The following is a 17,917-nucleotide window of genomic DNA, read 5'->3' as shown; positions in this document are numbered from 1 at the left end:
TTAGAGGAATGTGTGTGTGTGTGTGTGTGTGTGTGTCAGATGTGTTGCAGCATGGCAGGTGTGTGTGTCAGGTGTGTTGCAGTAGGGCAGATGTGTTTCAATAGGACAGGTGTGTTTCTCAGGTGTGTGTGTGCAGTAGGGCAGGTGTGTTGCAATAGGACAGGTGTGTTGCAGTAGGACAGGTGTGTGTGGGCAGGTGTGTTGCAGTATGTCAGGTGTGTGTGGGGTGTGTTGCAGTAGAGGACAGGTGTGTTGGCAGGGTGTTGCAGTATGGCAGGTGTGTTGCAATAGGACAGGTGTGTGTGGCAGGGTGTGTTGCATTAGGATAGGTGTGTGTCAGTGTGTTGCAGTATGGCAGGTGTGTTGCAATGGGACAGGTGTGTGTGGCAGGTGTGTTGCATTAGGATAGGTGTGTGTCAGGTGTGTTGCAGTATGGCAGGTGTGTTGCAGTATGGCAAATGTGTTGCAGTAAGACAGGTGTGTGTTTCAGGTGTGTTGCAAGGGAATGGACGAGGAATTAGAGAAAATGGGGAAGGAAATGCTGGTTGTCTGTTGTAAGTGCAATTTAATACTGTGTGTGTGTGTGTGTGTGTGTGTGTGTGTGTGTGTGTGTGTGTGTGTGTGTGTGTGTGTGTGTGTGTGTGTGTGTGTGTGTGTGTGTGTGTGTCGGGGGGATGGGCAGCATATCTTTGAGTGTGTACATTGACGCCCACCCACTGTATACATGGCAAGCAGAAATACACACACACACACAACAGACTCTCAGACACTACCTTATCCTTTAATCGGTCTACGAAAAAGAAAAAAGAAAAGAAAGAAAGAAAGAAAGAAATTATACATAAACCTCATGTAACATTAAATACAGTAAGGTTACAGTCATCAATGTAGACAGAACTGCCCTCTCTTCCCTCCCTCCCCTCCCTGTAGCTGTTGATGGGGGATGGGGTGGTGGGGGTTACAGGCGCTCCTATATTAGATTTTATCTCGACATAGTCTTAAGGTGTACTGTTGAAGTGAGTCTTAAGTGTGTTTTTAGTGGCCATTTTGGTGGTGGTTTTGATTTCTTGGATTACTATTTTTTTGACTGACAGACAGACAAATGCGTCCAAATATAACTATGGGTGTCATACTAAGCTCAGAATGGCATAAGATTTTGGGTGGGGTGTGGGTGGTGGTTGTGGTGGTGGTTGTGGGTGGTGGTAGGTGGGGCAGTAGAGAAGCCACCATTGACACACACACATACCCTCTCTCTCTCTCATATTAACAGTGACCTTGTCTATCCTGTATAAACTGGTAGGAACATATAACCTGACCTCACTGAAGCCTAGGTTAAGTCGTGACCTCTGACCTGACCTCTAACCAATGACCTAGGTGGCATCGTGACCTCTGATCTATACACCTGATCTTTCTTTTTCTTGTGAGGAACTTTTTAAGACTCAGGTGAAGAGATTTGTTGAGAGAAAACATTTATAGAGAATCACTCATGTGGCTCTTGAAATCCACTCACTTAACACACACACACACACACACACACACACACACACACACACACACGTACGTTAACTCAGAAATCCTGCAAATATCACCACCACCTCCTCCTCCCCACAACTGTCTGGCTCTGATATTGCCTGACAAGAATCACACAGTGGCATCCTGGCTCTAATTTATTTTAACATTTTTTCTATGAATATCTTGAAATATTTTAACATTTACAATATGAAAGAATGTTGCTATTTTTTTTATCTTCTCTTGTGTTCCGTTGTATGACTCAGTTTGTTAGGGTGACGTATGCGTTGACGGACATCATCCATCCACACCCCTCACATCCACGTCATCCACACACCTCACATCCACCGACCACACCCCCCACCATCACCACCATACCACCATAATTGACTTACCATTAGGCTGTTAACTATTTTCTTAACTCTCTCTTTTTTTTTTTGCCCTCATGACCTCTGACCTCTGTTGTATATATTTGTCATCACAGTATGTCAAGTGCCACTTCTCACCTGTCCTCCCCGCCTCACCTGTCCTCCCGCCTCCCTCTCCTCCCCCGCCTCACCTGTCCTCCCGCCTCACCTGCTCTCCTCCTCACCTCTCCTCCCCCCCTCACCTGTCCTCCCCCACCTCACTCCTCCCGCCTCACCTGTCCTCCCCGCCTCACCTGTCCTCCCCGCCTCACCTGTCCTCCCGCCCCTCACCTGTCCTCCCCGCCTCACCTGTCCTCCCCGCCTCCACCTGTCCTCCCACCTCATCTGTCCTCCCCCTAATATCTCTCTGCTGTCAGATCTGTTTTCCTCGCTCTTATGTCTCCTGAGCCAACATTCCCACAGCGTGCTCGCCAGCAGGGCCTCCCTGGCAGTCTCCACAGTGGCAGACGCTCCTGGCAGTCCTCCACAGTGGCAGACGCCCCTGGCAGTCCTCCCACAGTGGCAGGCGCCCCTGGCAGTCCTCCCACAGTGAAGACGCCTCCTGGCAGTCCTCTCACAGTGGCAGACGCCCCCTGGCAGTCCTCGCACAGTGGCAGACGCCCCCTGGCAGTCCTCTGACAGTGGCAGACGCCCCTGGCAGTCTCCCACATGGCAGACGCCCCTGCCTGCCCTCGCAGTGGCAGACGCCCCCTGGCAGTACTCCCATGGCAGATGCCCATGGTAGTCCCAGTGGCAGACGCCCCTGGCAGTACTCCCACAGTGGCAGACGTCCCCTGGCAGTATTCCACAGTGGCAGACGCCCCTGCCTGCCCTCGCACAGTGGCAGACGCCCCTGCCTGTCTGCACAGTGACAGATGCCCCATGGTAGTCCCAATGGCAGGGCCCTGCAGTACTCCACAGTGGCAGACGTCCCTAGCAGTATTCCCACATGGCAGACGCCCCCTGAACCCCTTGCAGGTTCCGGCGCCTCATCTCAAATTGGAAAGTTCATCACCCCCAGTTATTATGTTTTGATGAGTGACGGTGGCGGGTCCGAGGGTGCCTAAGTCAGTGCCACCTCCACCGTGTTACTGTGCCAGGTGCCTCACTACGTCATGGCACCCCGTGTGTGTATGGTCAGATCATAACATCGTGTATATCACAAGTGGGTGACGCTAGAGCTCCTCCACTTGACACTAAGTTTGTTGTTGGAGAGTCAAGGTGAGTGTGTTATCCGTTCCTTCTCTAAGACATGGTTTGTGCCGTCGTCCAGGCTTAACTGAGGCCCTCGTAATGGAAGGGATCATTTCGCTCCTCCCACTCCGACATAGCTCCTCCCACTCCGGCATAGCTCCTCCCACTCCGGCATAGCTCCTCCCACTCCGGCATAGCTCCTCCCACTCCGGCATAGCTCCTCCCACTCCGGCATAGCTCCTCCCACTCCGGCATAGCTCCTCCCACTCTGGCATAGCTCCGCCCACTCTGGCATAGCTCTTCCCACTCTGGCATAGCTCCGCCCACTCCGGCATAGCTCCTCCCTTTCTGGCATTGCCTCTCTCTCTCTCGCTCTCTCTCTCTCTCCTGCATAGTTCCTTCCACTCAGGCATAGCTCCTCCCACTCAACATAACTCAGCATAGCTTTCCCCACTTCAGCATAGCTCCCTAACTCCAGCATAGTCCATCCCACTCCAGCATAGCTCCGCCCAATCTGGCTTAGCTCCACCCCCTTAGATACCTATGTAAATAAAAGAAGCGCGTCCTCTTCCTAGTCGTTTCTATTCTGTAAACGGACACAGACAGCGACAGAAAGCCAGTGCGTTCAGGAATAAAACTTCTACGGAAAAATATTCTCGTTCTCAAAGGCGGAAGATCAGAATTCATCGATATTTCAACTCTCATTTTATTACGGCCACTAAATCTGGAGGTGTGTCTATTGAGATTGATTTGATTGGTTGCTGACTCAGGGAGGGGGCGGGGAAGGGGGCGGGGCTAAGAGATCCCTCCCTCCCTTCCTCCCTCCCTCGGCTGGGTCATCGTGGACGTGGGGTGAAAATCTGTGGTAAGACATTAAGCTTCCCAAGAGGTACCCTGGAGTGTCTGCTGGATGAACCTCTTGTCTGACACTATCATGTATCGGATCATTTATTTACGTGGAGAATAAAGGTGGAGTAAAACGTGTATTGTGGAGTAGTGGGGTTAAGGATGATAGTGGATAAAGTTAATGGCGTTGGGGGGGGGGGAGGTAATTGTTGATTTATATAAGGGTGAAATCCAGAATTTATCATACTAAAAAAAAACACAATATTTTATACATAAATTTATATCCAGGTTGTGTTCATAGTACGAATACATGTCTGTTATAGGTATATATCTTGACCCTTAAATAGAAAGAGACAAGCGCCCCGGGGGAGTGGAACGACCAATGAAAAGGTCGATATTTTGCAATTAGTTTGGCCAGGGTTATGAAAGGTCAGAGGTCATGGTCAGGTAATGGAAGAGTGTCAGAGTTTGTGCCCAGTTTTAGGAGGGGTTGTTGGTGGTGGTTGTGGGAGGTGGTTATAAGAAAGGGAGGGGGTTGTTGGTGGTGGTTGTTGGGGGTTGGAAGGGGTTGTTTAGGGGGAATGGGGGTGGTGGGGAGATGGTTGTGTAGTTGGTACCGGGGGTGGTGATGGTTGTTGTATAAGTGTTATAGGTTGTTATTTAAGGTAAAAATAAGAAAAAGGAAAAAGGAAACTGTATAATTTCACCATTTTTAAACTTATTTATTAATGACGAGTGTTTATGGTATGACATGTTATCGTAGCGACTGTATATCTGTCATGATCTAGTGGACGACCATGAATACCACACACACACACACACACACACACACACACACACATACACACACACACACACACACACACACACGTTCATAATTTCGTAATGTTTGGAATAGAGAAAAATTTTGTATAAATATTTTGTTTTGAAAGTTTTATATTTTGTTTTACAGGTTATTATATACTGAGCTATAAAAGATCTGAGACTGAAACAACATAAGTCACGTCTGAGTGTTGGGAAAACGACCGGCAGAGTTCAGTGGTAGATAGTGAAGGTGGTGAAGCACTAGTGTGTGGGGTACTAGTGTGTGTGGGGGGTACTAGTGTGTGTGGGGGGCACTAGTGTGTGGGGCACTAATTTGAGGCGGTGAGACACTAGTGGGTAAGGATCATGCCGCCCCCCGCCTGCGTTTCCTTCACACCGCCCTACACCTGCCGGGGCCCTTATCAGGCTCCCTGGCTGTGAGTGCCAGCACAGTGCCGCGGGAGGTCATGGCTGAGCGACCTCCCATCATCCGCATCCGGTGCGATGGATCAGAGGATGAGTGCTGCTCCTCTGGAGGAGAGGAGGTGGCCGCCCAGTGGGGGTTGACCCGTGCCGCTGCCACTGATAAGCGACACTCCGCTCCAGAGGTGCGTGTCACCCCCGGGATGGTGGCCATGAGTGGTAGTGGCCAGACCCCGAGGCTGTGGCTGGCCCCTCAGGGATACACCCACCACATATCTGGCAGTACCAGGTACTCCTTACCTCACCTGTTGGCTCGCTCACCTGCGGGAGAGAAGCGGTTGTCTGCCCCATCCTGCCTGGCGCCACCCCCGACCATGAGCCACTACCCGCCCTACACCACCACGCCCTCCTCCTACTACAGCCCCCGTCGCTGTAGCCTCGACGACACCCTCAGTGGTCAGGACGACGTGTGGCACTACCGCCGCCTGTGCCGCCTACACCGACGACGCTTCTCCGACACGGCCCGCCTTGATATACCAGGTAACACACACACACACACACACACACACACACACACATGTAATATGTTTATCAGTTAATATATTAATATATTATGTTTCTGTATGTCTAAATTTAGGAATGTTGAATTAGTTATTATTATTAATATGTCTAATATTTTAATTCTTATGTCTAATTTTATTATCATTCTATAACAAGTATCATTTATGTTACCAAACTTTATGATAAACTTATAAATACAATTACTTAAATATTTTATAACCAGCTGTCGAGATAAATCTTTAATGTCTGTTTAATTTAATATATATTGTAAGATGATGAACTCTACAGGTATATTACAGGTATATTACAGGTGTATCCCTCTTACAGTTAACCCAGAGGTACTTGGGGTAACTGTTAACTGAAAAAGACTGATGATTTGATAACAGGTAATGAACTAACTGGAGAGAAGAACTGTCCGAGTTAATTGTTAACTTCTGCAGGAGGAACACTGATATTTCCGGGTTATGAGGATATGTGAGGCGTGTTGTGGTGGTGAGTGATAGTGAGTGGTGATGGTGATGGGTGGTGAGGACTGAGTGGTGGTGATGAGTGTTGGTGGTGGGGGCTTAGTGGTGGTGATGAGTGGTGGTGGTGAGTGGTGGTGATGAGTGTTGGTGATGAGTGGTGATGGTGAGTGGTGGTGATGAGACTGTATTGCATGAGTGGATTTGACTGTATTAAGTGAATCAGTCTGTCTGTTACTCTGAGTGAATAAAACCGAGGTGAGTGAATCGGACTGTCGAGTGGATCAGACCGTATTGAGTGGATCAGACTGTATTGAGTGGATCACACTGTATTGAGTGGATCAGACTGTATTGAGTGGATCAGACTGTATTGAGTGGATCGGACTGTATTGAGTGGATCAGACTGTATTGAGTGGATCAGACTGTATTGAGTGGATCGGACTGTATTGAGTGGATCAGACTGTATTGAGTGGATCAGACTGTATTGAGTGGATCTGGTGGATCAGACTGTATTGAGTGGATCAGACTGTATTGAGTGGATCAGACTGTATTAGTGGATCAGACTGTATTGAGTGGATCAGACTGTATTGAGTGGATTGAGGATCAGACTGTATTGAGTGGATCAGACTGTATTGAGTGGATCAGACTGTATTGAGTGTGATTGATGGATCAGACTGTATTGAGTGGATCAGACTGTATTGAGTGGATCAGACTGTATTGAGTGGATCTGATTGAGTGGATCAGACTGTATTGAGTGGATCAGACTGTATGGTGGATCGAGTATTGAGTGGATCAGACTGTATTGAGTGGATCAGACTGTATTGAGTGGATCAGACTGTCGAGTGGATCAGACCGTATTGAGTGGTCAGACCGTATTGAGTGGATCAGACTGTATTGAGTGGATCAGACTGTATTGAGGTGGATCCAGACTGTATTGAGTGGATCAGACTGTATTGAGTGGATCAGACTGTATTGAGTGAATCAGACTGTATTGAGTGGTGAGTGGATCAGACTGTATTGAGTGGATCAGACTGTATTGAGTGGATCAGACTGTGAGTGGATCAGACTGTATGAGTGAATCAGACTGTGGAGGGATCAGACTGTATTGAGTGGATCAGACTGCATTGAGGGATCAGACTGTATTGAGTGGATCAGGTATTGAGGATCAGACTGTATTGGTGGATCAGACTGTGTGGATCAGACTGGAGTAGTGGATCAGACTGTATTAGTGGATCAGACTGTATTGAGTGGATCGGACTGTATTGAGTGGATCAGACTGTCTGTATTGAGTGGATCAGACTGTATTGGGGATCAGACCGTATTGAGTGGATCAGACTGTATTGAGTGGATCAGACTGGAAGGAACAGGAAGGCTCACTCTGGTATCATCTTCACCCAGCACACCACCTCACCCCCCCCCGGCCTTCCCTCCTGAGCATATTGTCGCCTCCTACTCTCTCTCTCTCTCTCTCTCTCTCTCTCTCTCTCTCTCTCTCTCTCTCTCTCTCGCTCTCTCTCTCTTGTTATTCAGCCTTTAAGGAGACTGTTGACTCCTGAAGCTGATGATAGGTATGACGTGAGTGTGGCCCGGGGAGGTGAGGTGGTGCTGTGGCCCCTCCTACCTGTGGGAGTGTGGCCCCGGGGGGTGTGGTGCTGTGGCCCCACCTCCTGCCTGTGGCCCAGGTGGTAAGGTGGTGCTGTGGCCCCTCCTGTGTGTGGCCCCAGGTGGTAGGTGGTGCTGTGGCCCTCCTACCTGTGGGGTGTGGCCCCAGGGGGAGGAAAGGTGGTGCTGTGGCCCCTCCTACCTGTGAGTGTGGCCCCGGGGAGGTAAGGTAGTGCTGTGGCCCCTCCTACCTGTGAGTGTGGCCCCGGGGAGGTAAGGTAGTGCTCTGTTCAACTCTCCCCCACCTGAAATTTTTAAAATGCATTTCATGTTGATTATACTGTACACACCCAGACTTAACCGCCCTAACGTTAACCTAACCTAACCTCCCCCTCCCAGATAGCGTTAATCAGGTTAGGTTAAATTAGCGCTATGATGCCTAATCTGCAGGTTATCACACACACACACACATATATATATATATATATATATATATATATATATATATATATATATATATATATATATATATATATATATATATATATATATATATATATATATATATATATATATATATATATATATATAATTTTCAATAATACCACCTGGGTACTGTAAGTCTAAGGTTGTATTGATATTAATTTTAATTTTGTAAGTAGGTATATTGTATAACATGTTATTTATTATGGTAATGAATGTTATTTCATTACTAATTTTTGTGGCACCAACATTTTGACTATTGATAAAAGGATGTGACACGATCTTGTAAGGGTGTGACACGGACTTTTAGGGTGTGGCACTTACGGTCTTAACAAAAGATGTGTTGGAGTAAGATTTTAAACTTACATGTATATTTCTTCTATTTCAGGCGGCAGTGAAAGCTCTAATCTTCTACGAATGCGAAATTCCCTTCTGGGACAGTCCGCGCCATCGCTCTCCAACTCTATGGTAAGTGTTTAAGTCTCTCCTGAATGTGATGTTATTTTCTGTCCGTTTTCTACTACAGTGTTGTCAAAGAAAATGGTGCTGAGTAATGATAAACTATTATATCCGGAAATGTACATGCACTGCGTCTTTGTATTTTATTTTTTTATAACGTAATAAACTAAACCGTAAATATGTATAAGTGGAACACAAACATCTTTATAAATACCGTTTAGTCTCCTTTATATATTATTTATTTTTGAATAAGTTGAAAATTAATTTAACCGCGTGTGAACGTAAGGCATTAATATGATGAAATTCAAATGGAAATGCCAGGCAAGTCTATTTATGAAATAGAATCCAACTGGTTTTGTCAGCGAAATGTATTAATATTATTAAATGTATATAACATTGTCACAGGAATTCGGTGATGAAGAGAACCATAAATAGAATTGATGACGGAGTATTATGTTGTTGGGACTAACCGTAGTGGCGGGGGACCAAACAGACCTCAGGCAAAATACATCCTTACCTTAACTAGAATATCCAGTAAGTGCTTGTGGCCCCTGGGGACTGAAATACATTAGAATTGGGTCCCCATCTTAGTGGTTGAGTTGGGTTGGGTTGGAACCTTTATTAGAACTGAGGGTTTCGTAAAGCTGGATTCGGTTAACTCAGCTTACCACCATAATACAGTTAGTTTAGTTTATCGACCACCCCATCTATCCGTGACCCAGGAGGAGGAAGGAAGCTCATTACCTGTTCATTACCTGTCCTCATTACCTTGTCTAGGGTTTTTGTAAAGGTTATCAGGCATCGGTCAAGACCTCTACCACGGGTCTGTCACACCCTGGGAGAAGTAAATAGTGTCCATTCGTTAACTTTAGTCACATACAATAAAACTCCATCTTTCGAAAATATCCTTATCAGGTAGGTAATGAAAGGCTGGCGTGAGGGTGTGTAAGACATGTTAAGTGGTGAAGGGAGAGATGGCAGTGAGAAACAATCATTGTACACGATATACAATGGCTTGTATATAACTGTTAACTGCTGATATAATGTACTTTGTCTTAACTGTTGACTGTTAAGATGATAGCCTTTTGCTTACTGATTATTTCCAGTCTGTGTTGTGTGGAAAGGTGTTGCATATTTCTCCAGGATGTAAAACAACTGTAACACAAGTCATAATCAGGGATCTTTTGTTGTGATACGATATTTGGTGAGCTTACGATGTTTCCTGGGATGTAAAAACAAAACTTCTTAATGTTACTAGTTATTGAAAAATGATGTAAGAGACGCTACGCGGATATTGGTATTAGTGGATGGACTTAGTGGCTTCGTCAGTGAGCGTAAATATTGACTTCTTTAGGAGGAAACTTTTGGGAGTTGATTTACCAGCATGGGGTGTGTGTGTGTGTGTGTGTGTGTGTTTGTTTGTCTGGGCGTCTCCGTTGTGTTGATAATGAAGGTAAGAGAACACGCGGCGGATATTGACTGCGATAGAGCGTGTAATTGGCTTTATCAAGAAGCAGAGCGCCCTCCTTCCCTTGCTTCTTCCTCCCTCCTCCTCCTCCTCCTCTTTCCCTGCTCCGTGCTGCAAGGGGACGACAGATGAGGGAAGTGAGGGGGAAGGTCGTGAGGGAGAGAGGGAGGGCTGGTGGGTGTTGGTTAGTGAGAGGGGTTGGTGTGTTTATGTGTGTGTTGGGATATTGGAGAGCCCTATCTGCCTATGACAGGTCTTCGCACACGTATATGGCCTGGGCGGAATGGTATTGCCCCTCTGACTTCAACACGACGCGATTGCTATCAAAGGTTTACATCTGACGTGTGCTGGCTAATCTAATTGAGGAGCGGCCTGTAGGTAGAGCGGGGAGGAGGGGGGTGTATGTGTCATTCTGGATGTATGTGTCCTGTTTGTCTGTGCCCTCCTGCGTGTATGTGTCCTTCAGGGTGTATGTGTCCTTCAGGGCGTATGTATTCACAGTATATGTATTCAAATCCCAGAGTGTATGTGTCCAAATTCTAGGGTGTATGTGTCCTCCAGGGTAATAATAATAATAATAATAATAATAATAATTAACGGTTTATTGAAAGAACATGGCAGTCGGAGGGCTGAAAATATACAGTTACATAATTGGTGAATGGTTCTCTTGATTGACAAATAATATACAAGTAACATAAGTGATACAAATATGATATATAATGACTAGGTGGGGAGAAGGTCATACTACAGGGCATTTCAACAGTGACAGTGTAAAAAGGTAAAATTGACTTGAAGTGAATACACTGGTTGATTACAAGTTTTTGATAATTTTTACAATGGTTGGGACTGGGCTGTTCTTATAGCGATCAGTTCGTGCACGTATGGGCTGGATGCGGTTGTGGTGTCGAATAGCAATTCTCGGACGAGGGATTTCGGGTGGTAGTAGGAGCCGGTGTCGAGGATGGTGCAGAAGCTTCTCACCAAATTTGCAGATGAGGTCTTGGTGATGGTCAGAGAGAGCCGAGAGGGTCAGTGTGTAGAGCGCTTCTTGATATGTGGAGTAGGAAGGGGAGAGAATAATCTTGCATGCCCTCTTTTGCACTTTTTCTAGGTGTTTACGTTGTGTGGCATTTAGTGGATGAAGACCAGGTGGGGGAGGCATAGGTGAGCTTGGGAAGTATGAATGATGATGAAACACTGAGGAGTTCGGGGGTAGGAACTCCGAGGGACTTGAGTCGGCGGAGGAGGTGGAGACGGAAACTGGAGGATTTGACAACAGTACTGTCGTGTGTTTTCCAATTTAGTTTGTTGTCTATGGTGACGCCGAGGAGCTTAGTGGAGTCCACAACCTGGAGTGTTTGGGGGCCCAAAGTAATGGAGGGAGGCGGGACAAGGTCAGAGGAGAGGTTGATGTGCATAACCATGGTCTTGGTATGGTTAATGGTGACGTGGTTGTATGTGACCCAATATTGGAGACTGTTCAATAAATTCTGAAGGGCGGTATAGTTGGGAGCCGATTTGTTGACACTGATCCCAATGGTCGACATATTTCCAGCGAGCGGGGGTTTCTCTTAGGGCATCATGATAAGCACAAGGAAGCAGAGCGGTTCCGTCTTGGTGCCTTGGGGGACGCCACAGGTGAGTGACTGAAAAGTGGAGACAGCCCCTCTGAAACGTACAGCTTGGCGTCTGTCACTGAGGAAGCCTGTAAGCCATGGTGTGTGTCATCAGGTCAGAGTTATGTGTTTGCTGTGTGTGTGATCTACGTGCCTCCAGGACCAATACCAAACTATGCTAGGTAAAGGATGAGAGATTGTAAACAGTGTCCGCTTGTGTTACGGTCACACGTCTTATGGGCCCTCGTCCGGATAGGCTCTAGTCCTAATAGCCACCCGTCCTGATAAGCCCCTATCAAATATATCATAGTTCTAATAGGCCCCTATCCAATCCAACCTAATCTAACCCTAATCTAGTTCTCTTAGACCCCAGTCGTAATGGACCCCAATCTTGAGGGTTAGGTTAGGTTAGGTCAGGTCAGGTCAGGTCAGGTCAGGTCAGGTCAGGTCAGGTCCATTAAAACTGGAGCCCATTTGACCTACAACCAATAACTCGGTCTATGGAAAGTTACAATCTATCCTACTGTAAAGTCGTCTCAGGTCTCGTTAGCTACGTTGAAATACCTTACCGTCGTCATAGAGTTCTTACAGGGATTTTAATTACCATCTTTATTTACTTCTGCTGCTGTCGTTGCGTTAGTGAATTAGTTATGAATTAGTTGGATATTATTTGATTTAGTCATTTAAAAGGGAAATTGGTAGTTAATCGTGGAACAGGTGAATTAGTGTCAATTCTGTATCTGTACCTGTTAGAGTATTCATGGCATTAACCTGATGTCAGTAACTTGTGTATTAAAACGAACAAAATTATTTACTTAACGTTAATTGCTGTAAAAAAAAAACACGACAATTAATAGTGTTTTTAAATACAGAAAAAAAAACCACCTACAGCTGTGAGTTTTTTTACCGATACTGTAATTTTTTTTTTTAAATCATTAGTTGTTTTTCTTTGATGTTTACGATAAATCATTTGGATGTCTACCGCTCGCATACGTTCATGTGTACATATTAGTGTGTGTTTGCTTACGTGTGCGTGTATGTATCTATGTATGTACGTTTTTTTTATATTACCCCTATTATTATTAGTTTTTTATTATATTAGGTTGAATTTAAAGTTTCGTAATAATAAAGAAAAATAATTAAATGTTTCGGATGAAGTGTGTGTGTGTGGGTGGTGTATGAGTGTATATGCGTGTGTGTGTATATGCGTGTGTGCACCACCATCGACCCTGCCTCACTTTTAACACCCCCCACCCACCCCTCCTCTTGGCCCCTCTCGTTAAAATCAATAGTTGCCGCTTATCACCCAATATTTGACTTTATCATTAACGCTATACAAGTCATTTCGTTACTTGTTTATCCTTCCATGTGTGTAGAGGGGGGGGGAGGAGAAGGGTGAAATGTTCGTGGTGACTCGGTTAAACATCAGCCTGGTTTAGGGGGGGGTAATGTTGTTGTGTGTACCCCGGATGGATGGTTTAGGTGGAGCGTCTGAAGTTATGATGTGTGGTGACGGTAAAGTCGTGTTAGGTCAGTCTGTTGTCTTCATCTTTCTTGTGTGTCTGATTTTTAATGATTTTTTTCTTTATTTAGTATTTCATTCATTTATTCATTCGTGTAACCTTTTATTTCTTTATTTCCTTTCATTTCTTTATTTATTATTTGTGTTTTTTCTCTGTTTCGTGTATATTTTATTCAATCCCTTCTTCTCCCTCCCTCTTCTCCTCCCTCCTCCCTCTTCTCCCTCCCTCTCTCCCTCCCTCCATCCCTCCCTCCCTCCTCCCTCCTCCAATGGCACTGAGCCAACATCCCACCTTGGTGATCACCCGAGAGGGAGGGTGAGAAGGATGAATGAAAGAAGGGTGAATAACTGAGGGAGGATGGAAGATGGAGGAAATGAAGGAAGGAAGGAAGGAGGGAGTGAAGGATGGTGAGGGAGAGGATGCACTCCCTCCTTGAGAGCAAGAAGGTTCTAGAGGCCTTGACACTACAACACCTGTATGTATGTATGTATATGTATGTATGTATATGTATGTATGTATGTATGTATGGATCTACTGCATGTCTGTATGTATGTATGTATGTATGTATGTATGTATTCACCTATGATAGTAATTCACTTCATGTCAAGTTTGTGAGTACCAACAGTTGTTAAGGCAAATAATGGTGTTGTCAGTAAAGCTGTTGGTAAATGAAGCCGTTGGTAGTGAAGATAGTGGTGGTGTTGGCAGTGATGGTGTTGGTATTAAAGGTGTTGGCAGCGAGGGGTTGTCACTGAAGCTGTTGGTAGTGGTGACCCGCTGATGAGTTTATTGATCCAGTGTTTACCCTGTGTGTTGGTAGAGGGGTGGCTCAGAGGAGGAGGTGGGGGGGAGGTGAGGAGGGTAAAGGCGTGGGTGGACACAGGGTGGGGTTGGGTGGGGGGGGGACGAGAGATGCAGGGTGGAGCGGGTGGGTGGGTGGGTGGGGTGAGAGAGGAGAGGTGTGGTGTAGGTGAGAGGAACAGAGTGAGAATGATAATAAAGTGACGGACTCAGTGGTATGGAGCGATAGAACCACCTGTGTTCACTAGGGGTCCACACCTGTGTTTAATAGGGGTCCACACCTGTGTTTACTAGGGGTCCACACCTGATTTCAATCGGGGTCCACACCTGCATAAATAATCATTTCTTTACAAAGGCTGTTGAGAATTCACTATGCATACTGTATAGGGTAAGGCTATAAGTATACTGTGTCAGGTATACATCAGTTTCCCCTGTTATGTGGTCACGTTTTCTTTCAATTATCTGTGACGACTTCCTTCATCCCTAACTAAAGTAAACGGTAAATAATGATAGTCTGGCTATATATAAATAAAATAATACGTTTAATATATAGATAAATATAACTTATTAAAGCCTTAAATCATTACAAGAAGTTAATTAAATGTTGAAGATATTATTTATGAATTATTACGCACAACTCTTGATTTTCTGCTGTAACTGAAGGTTAATATTGACTATTGACCCGCCGATGCGCCTAGGAATAACAATAAAAATTTCCAGGTATAACTACGGTAAAGTCCTTATGGAATTTCGACGCCATGTTTATTTTCATTTATGTGTGGTAATTAAGGTAGAATAGTTAGGGGGATAAGTTTTGTTTTTTCTACTAACCTAACCTAACCAAACATACAGTATTTAGTATGAATATTTAAGTGTTGATATCTATCCAGCATTATTAGTCTGGGGTAAGTGTGCAGCAGGTGTGTAGCAGGTGTGAAGGCTCCCATTACCCATAAACACTAACTCCTTCCACACATTTACATGACGTTTACAACCCAACACATTAACTACGAGGGGAAGGAGTGAAAAAAAAACACAACTTCTGGATATTAAACTGAAAATCATCCTTTCCATACGACGAAATTCCTTTGTTTTTTTAATCAGTTTTTATCAATTATAATTTCCAAATATAAAAAAAAATCAAGTTTAAAAATTCTTTGTTAAAAATCGTATTATATAAAAAGTATGAAATATTTACTAATTGTGTGGTAAAAATAGTCTTAAAATTGTGGTTAGATTTAAAAGGTTATTCTAAAAATCTTGTTCATTTTGACGTTATGAATATTTTACCGTTTCTCTCTCTCTCTCTCTCTCTCTCTCTCTCTCTCTCTCTCTCTCTCTCTCTCTCTCTCTCTCTCTCTCTCTGTTGAGGTTTGTGTCTCTCTTAATTACCTAACGTGGAAGTGAGAGAGGAAGTGAGATAATAACTAGAGAGAGAGAGAGAGAGAGAGAGAGAGAGAGAGAGAGAGAGAGAGAGAGAGAAATAATATATTGCTATTGAGGAAGGTTGGTGGTAGTGGTGGTGGTGGTGATTGTGGTGGTAGTGGTGGAAAAGTCTAGGGGCCCATCCAGCCATAGTTCACTTACTCTCATCCCTACCTCTACCACCATCATCATCACTCCTTCCCTCTGCTACCACCATCATCACTACCACCATCATCACTACCACCATCACCACTACCACCATCACCACCATCACCAGCCTCCCCTACTGGGTACATTTCCGCCAGCTTCCCTTCTCCCCTCGTTGGAATGATTGGTGAACCGGCACGTTTCCTAGAGCCGCTCCGTGTAGGGTTCTGGTTCCTCTCTCTCTCTCTCTCTCTCTCTCTCCCAGGTCAGGTCAGGTTAGGTCAGCCATCCATGATTCTTTTATCGACTGAAGATGTCATGAGTGTGTTGCTTCCTGTCTGACGATCTTAGACCCTCCCTGACCTCATCTCCCCACCTTCACCTCCCAATCTCTCATCTCCCACTCCCTTACCTCCCTATCACCTCCCTATCACCTCCCACTCCTCACCCCCCACTCCTCACCCCCCACTCCACACCACCTGCCACAACGCCGCGTTACTCAGCCGAGGGGGAGTGAGGTAATGTATCATGTTAGGTTATTGATTGTAACGGGTGGCAAGTGAACACAGGAGGAGGTGGTGAGGGAGACCAGTTGATGACTCTCACGGTGCCAGCCAGACCTTACAGAGATGGGCTTTGGCTGTGGGGCCCAAAATGGCTCTCTGGATTCTAAAGTTATTTTATCAATGACGTTATCGGTGAATGATTAACTTGAGGGATATTTATAAATCGTAAAGTTTATCGTATTGGTTATTATAAAAAACTGTTTAATTTAGTGAAGTTAAAGTTACCTGTGATACTAAGACGTTGAAGAGTACCTGAGTAGCGTAAAATAGAAAGGTATTAACATATGGTATATCTTGGGGGGGTTATATTGAAGAGTTAATTCTAAAGGTTTCCTGACGGTGCCACTATATCGAGGAGGGCGGCGGTGATGACGGTACAGGGACGCCGCCTCTTGGAACACGTCCAGCTCACCGGGCGTCGCTATACACCGCCGCCGACATCCACCACCCCCACTCACCCCCCAGCAGGATAACACCCCCCCCACTCACTCCTCTACAGGCCAACACCACACCCCTACTCACCCCCAGCAGGCCAGCACCACCTCCAGCAGGCCAACACCACCTCCAGCAGGCCAACACCACCCCCCCAGCAGGCCAACACCACCCACCCCCAGCAGGCCAACACCACCCCACCCCCAGCAGGCCAACACCACCCCACCCCCGCAGGCCAACACCACCCTCAGTGGGGCCAGGCCCACCACCCCACCCCAGCAGGCCAACACCACCCCACCCCCAGCAGGCCAACACCACCCCACCCCAGCAGGCCAACACCACCTCCAGCAGGCCAACAACACCACCCCCAGCTGGCTAATACCCCTTCCCTCCAACCCTCCTCCTCCTGCTGGTGCTGGTGAAAGGTGTTGAGGCAGTCCTGATGATGACGGCACCTGTTATACCTAATGAGCTCTCTCTCTCTCTCTCTTAGATAGAGCGGAGCAATAACTGATGGCGTGGCAGGGAGCTCTCACCCCACACTACAGTGCCACCCCACAGTGCCACCCCCACAGTGCCACCCCTACAGTACAGTGCCACCCCACAGTGCCACCCCCACAGTGCTGCCCCCACAGTGCCACCCCACAGTACAGTACCCCACAGTGCCACAGTACAGTGCATTCAGTACAGTGCCACCCTCACACGTTATATTTACTCAAATTGAATTTCCTCTACAAATTCGACGAAAATTTTGCAAACTAAATTTTTCATAAAGAATTTGGACAATTTTGTTCAGCGGGATCAGGTTTTATTGAAGTCTTCTGATCACCATGTAGCATCTACCCTCGTTAGTTATTTAATTTTTTTTTTAATTTCTTTTTCTTCTTTTGTTCATTAAACTCAAAAATACAAGACAATGTTATAAAAAGTAAATCGAAAACATATGGGGATCAAAATCTGTCTTTTGTGCAGATTTTGGCCAGATTTCAAAGTTTTGCCGGTGTCAGGATAAGATACAGTTCCTCGGACAAACAAACATAGATCAGTTAGGTTCTGTCACGTTATGTTAAGGTAGATTTTGTCAAGTTGTTAGGTAGGTCACGTTAGGTCAAGTTTGATTATGTTGGGTTAGAGGTTACGCTAGGTCAGGTTAAGGTGGGTGGGGTAGTGGGTGGGGGTGGCAGGGCGAG

General features: G+C 45.9%; 1 protein-coding gene across 1 annotated transcript in view; it reads left to right on the top strand.

The window, feature by feature from the left end:
- LOC121870755 overlaps window positions 1–8,785 on the top strand; it is a 79,261-nt gene extending 70,476 nt beyond the window's left edge. Inside the window, exons 2-3 of the mRNA XM_042372698.1 lie at window positions 4,906–5,720; window positions 8,679–8,785. Of these exons, the coding sequence (XP_042228632.1) occupies window positions 5,225–5,720; window positions 8,679–8,770 (588 nt within the window). The 5' untranslated portion in view covers window positions 4,906–5,224 and the 3' untranslated portion in view covers window positions 8,771–8,785. The remainder of the gene's footprint in view (window positions 1–4,905; window positions 5,721–8,678) is intronic.
- The last annotated feature ends 9,132 nt before the right edge of the window (window positions 8,786–17,917 follow it).

The sequence above is a fragment of the Homarus americanus genome, unplaced genomic scaffold, assembly GCF_018991925.1.
Source record: "Homarus americanus isolate GMGI-L3 unplaced genomic scaffold, GMGI_Hamer_2.0 scaffold55792, whole genome shotgun sequence".
In the NCBI taxonomy this organism is placed as follows: Eukaryota; Metazoa; Arthropoda; class Malacostraca; order Decapoda; family Nephropidae; genus Homarus; species Homarus americanus.
This window is presented reverse-complemented; position numbering and strand designations above follow the sequence as displayed.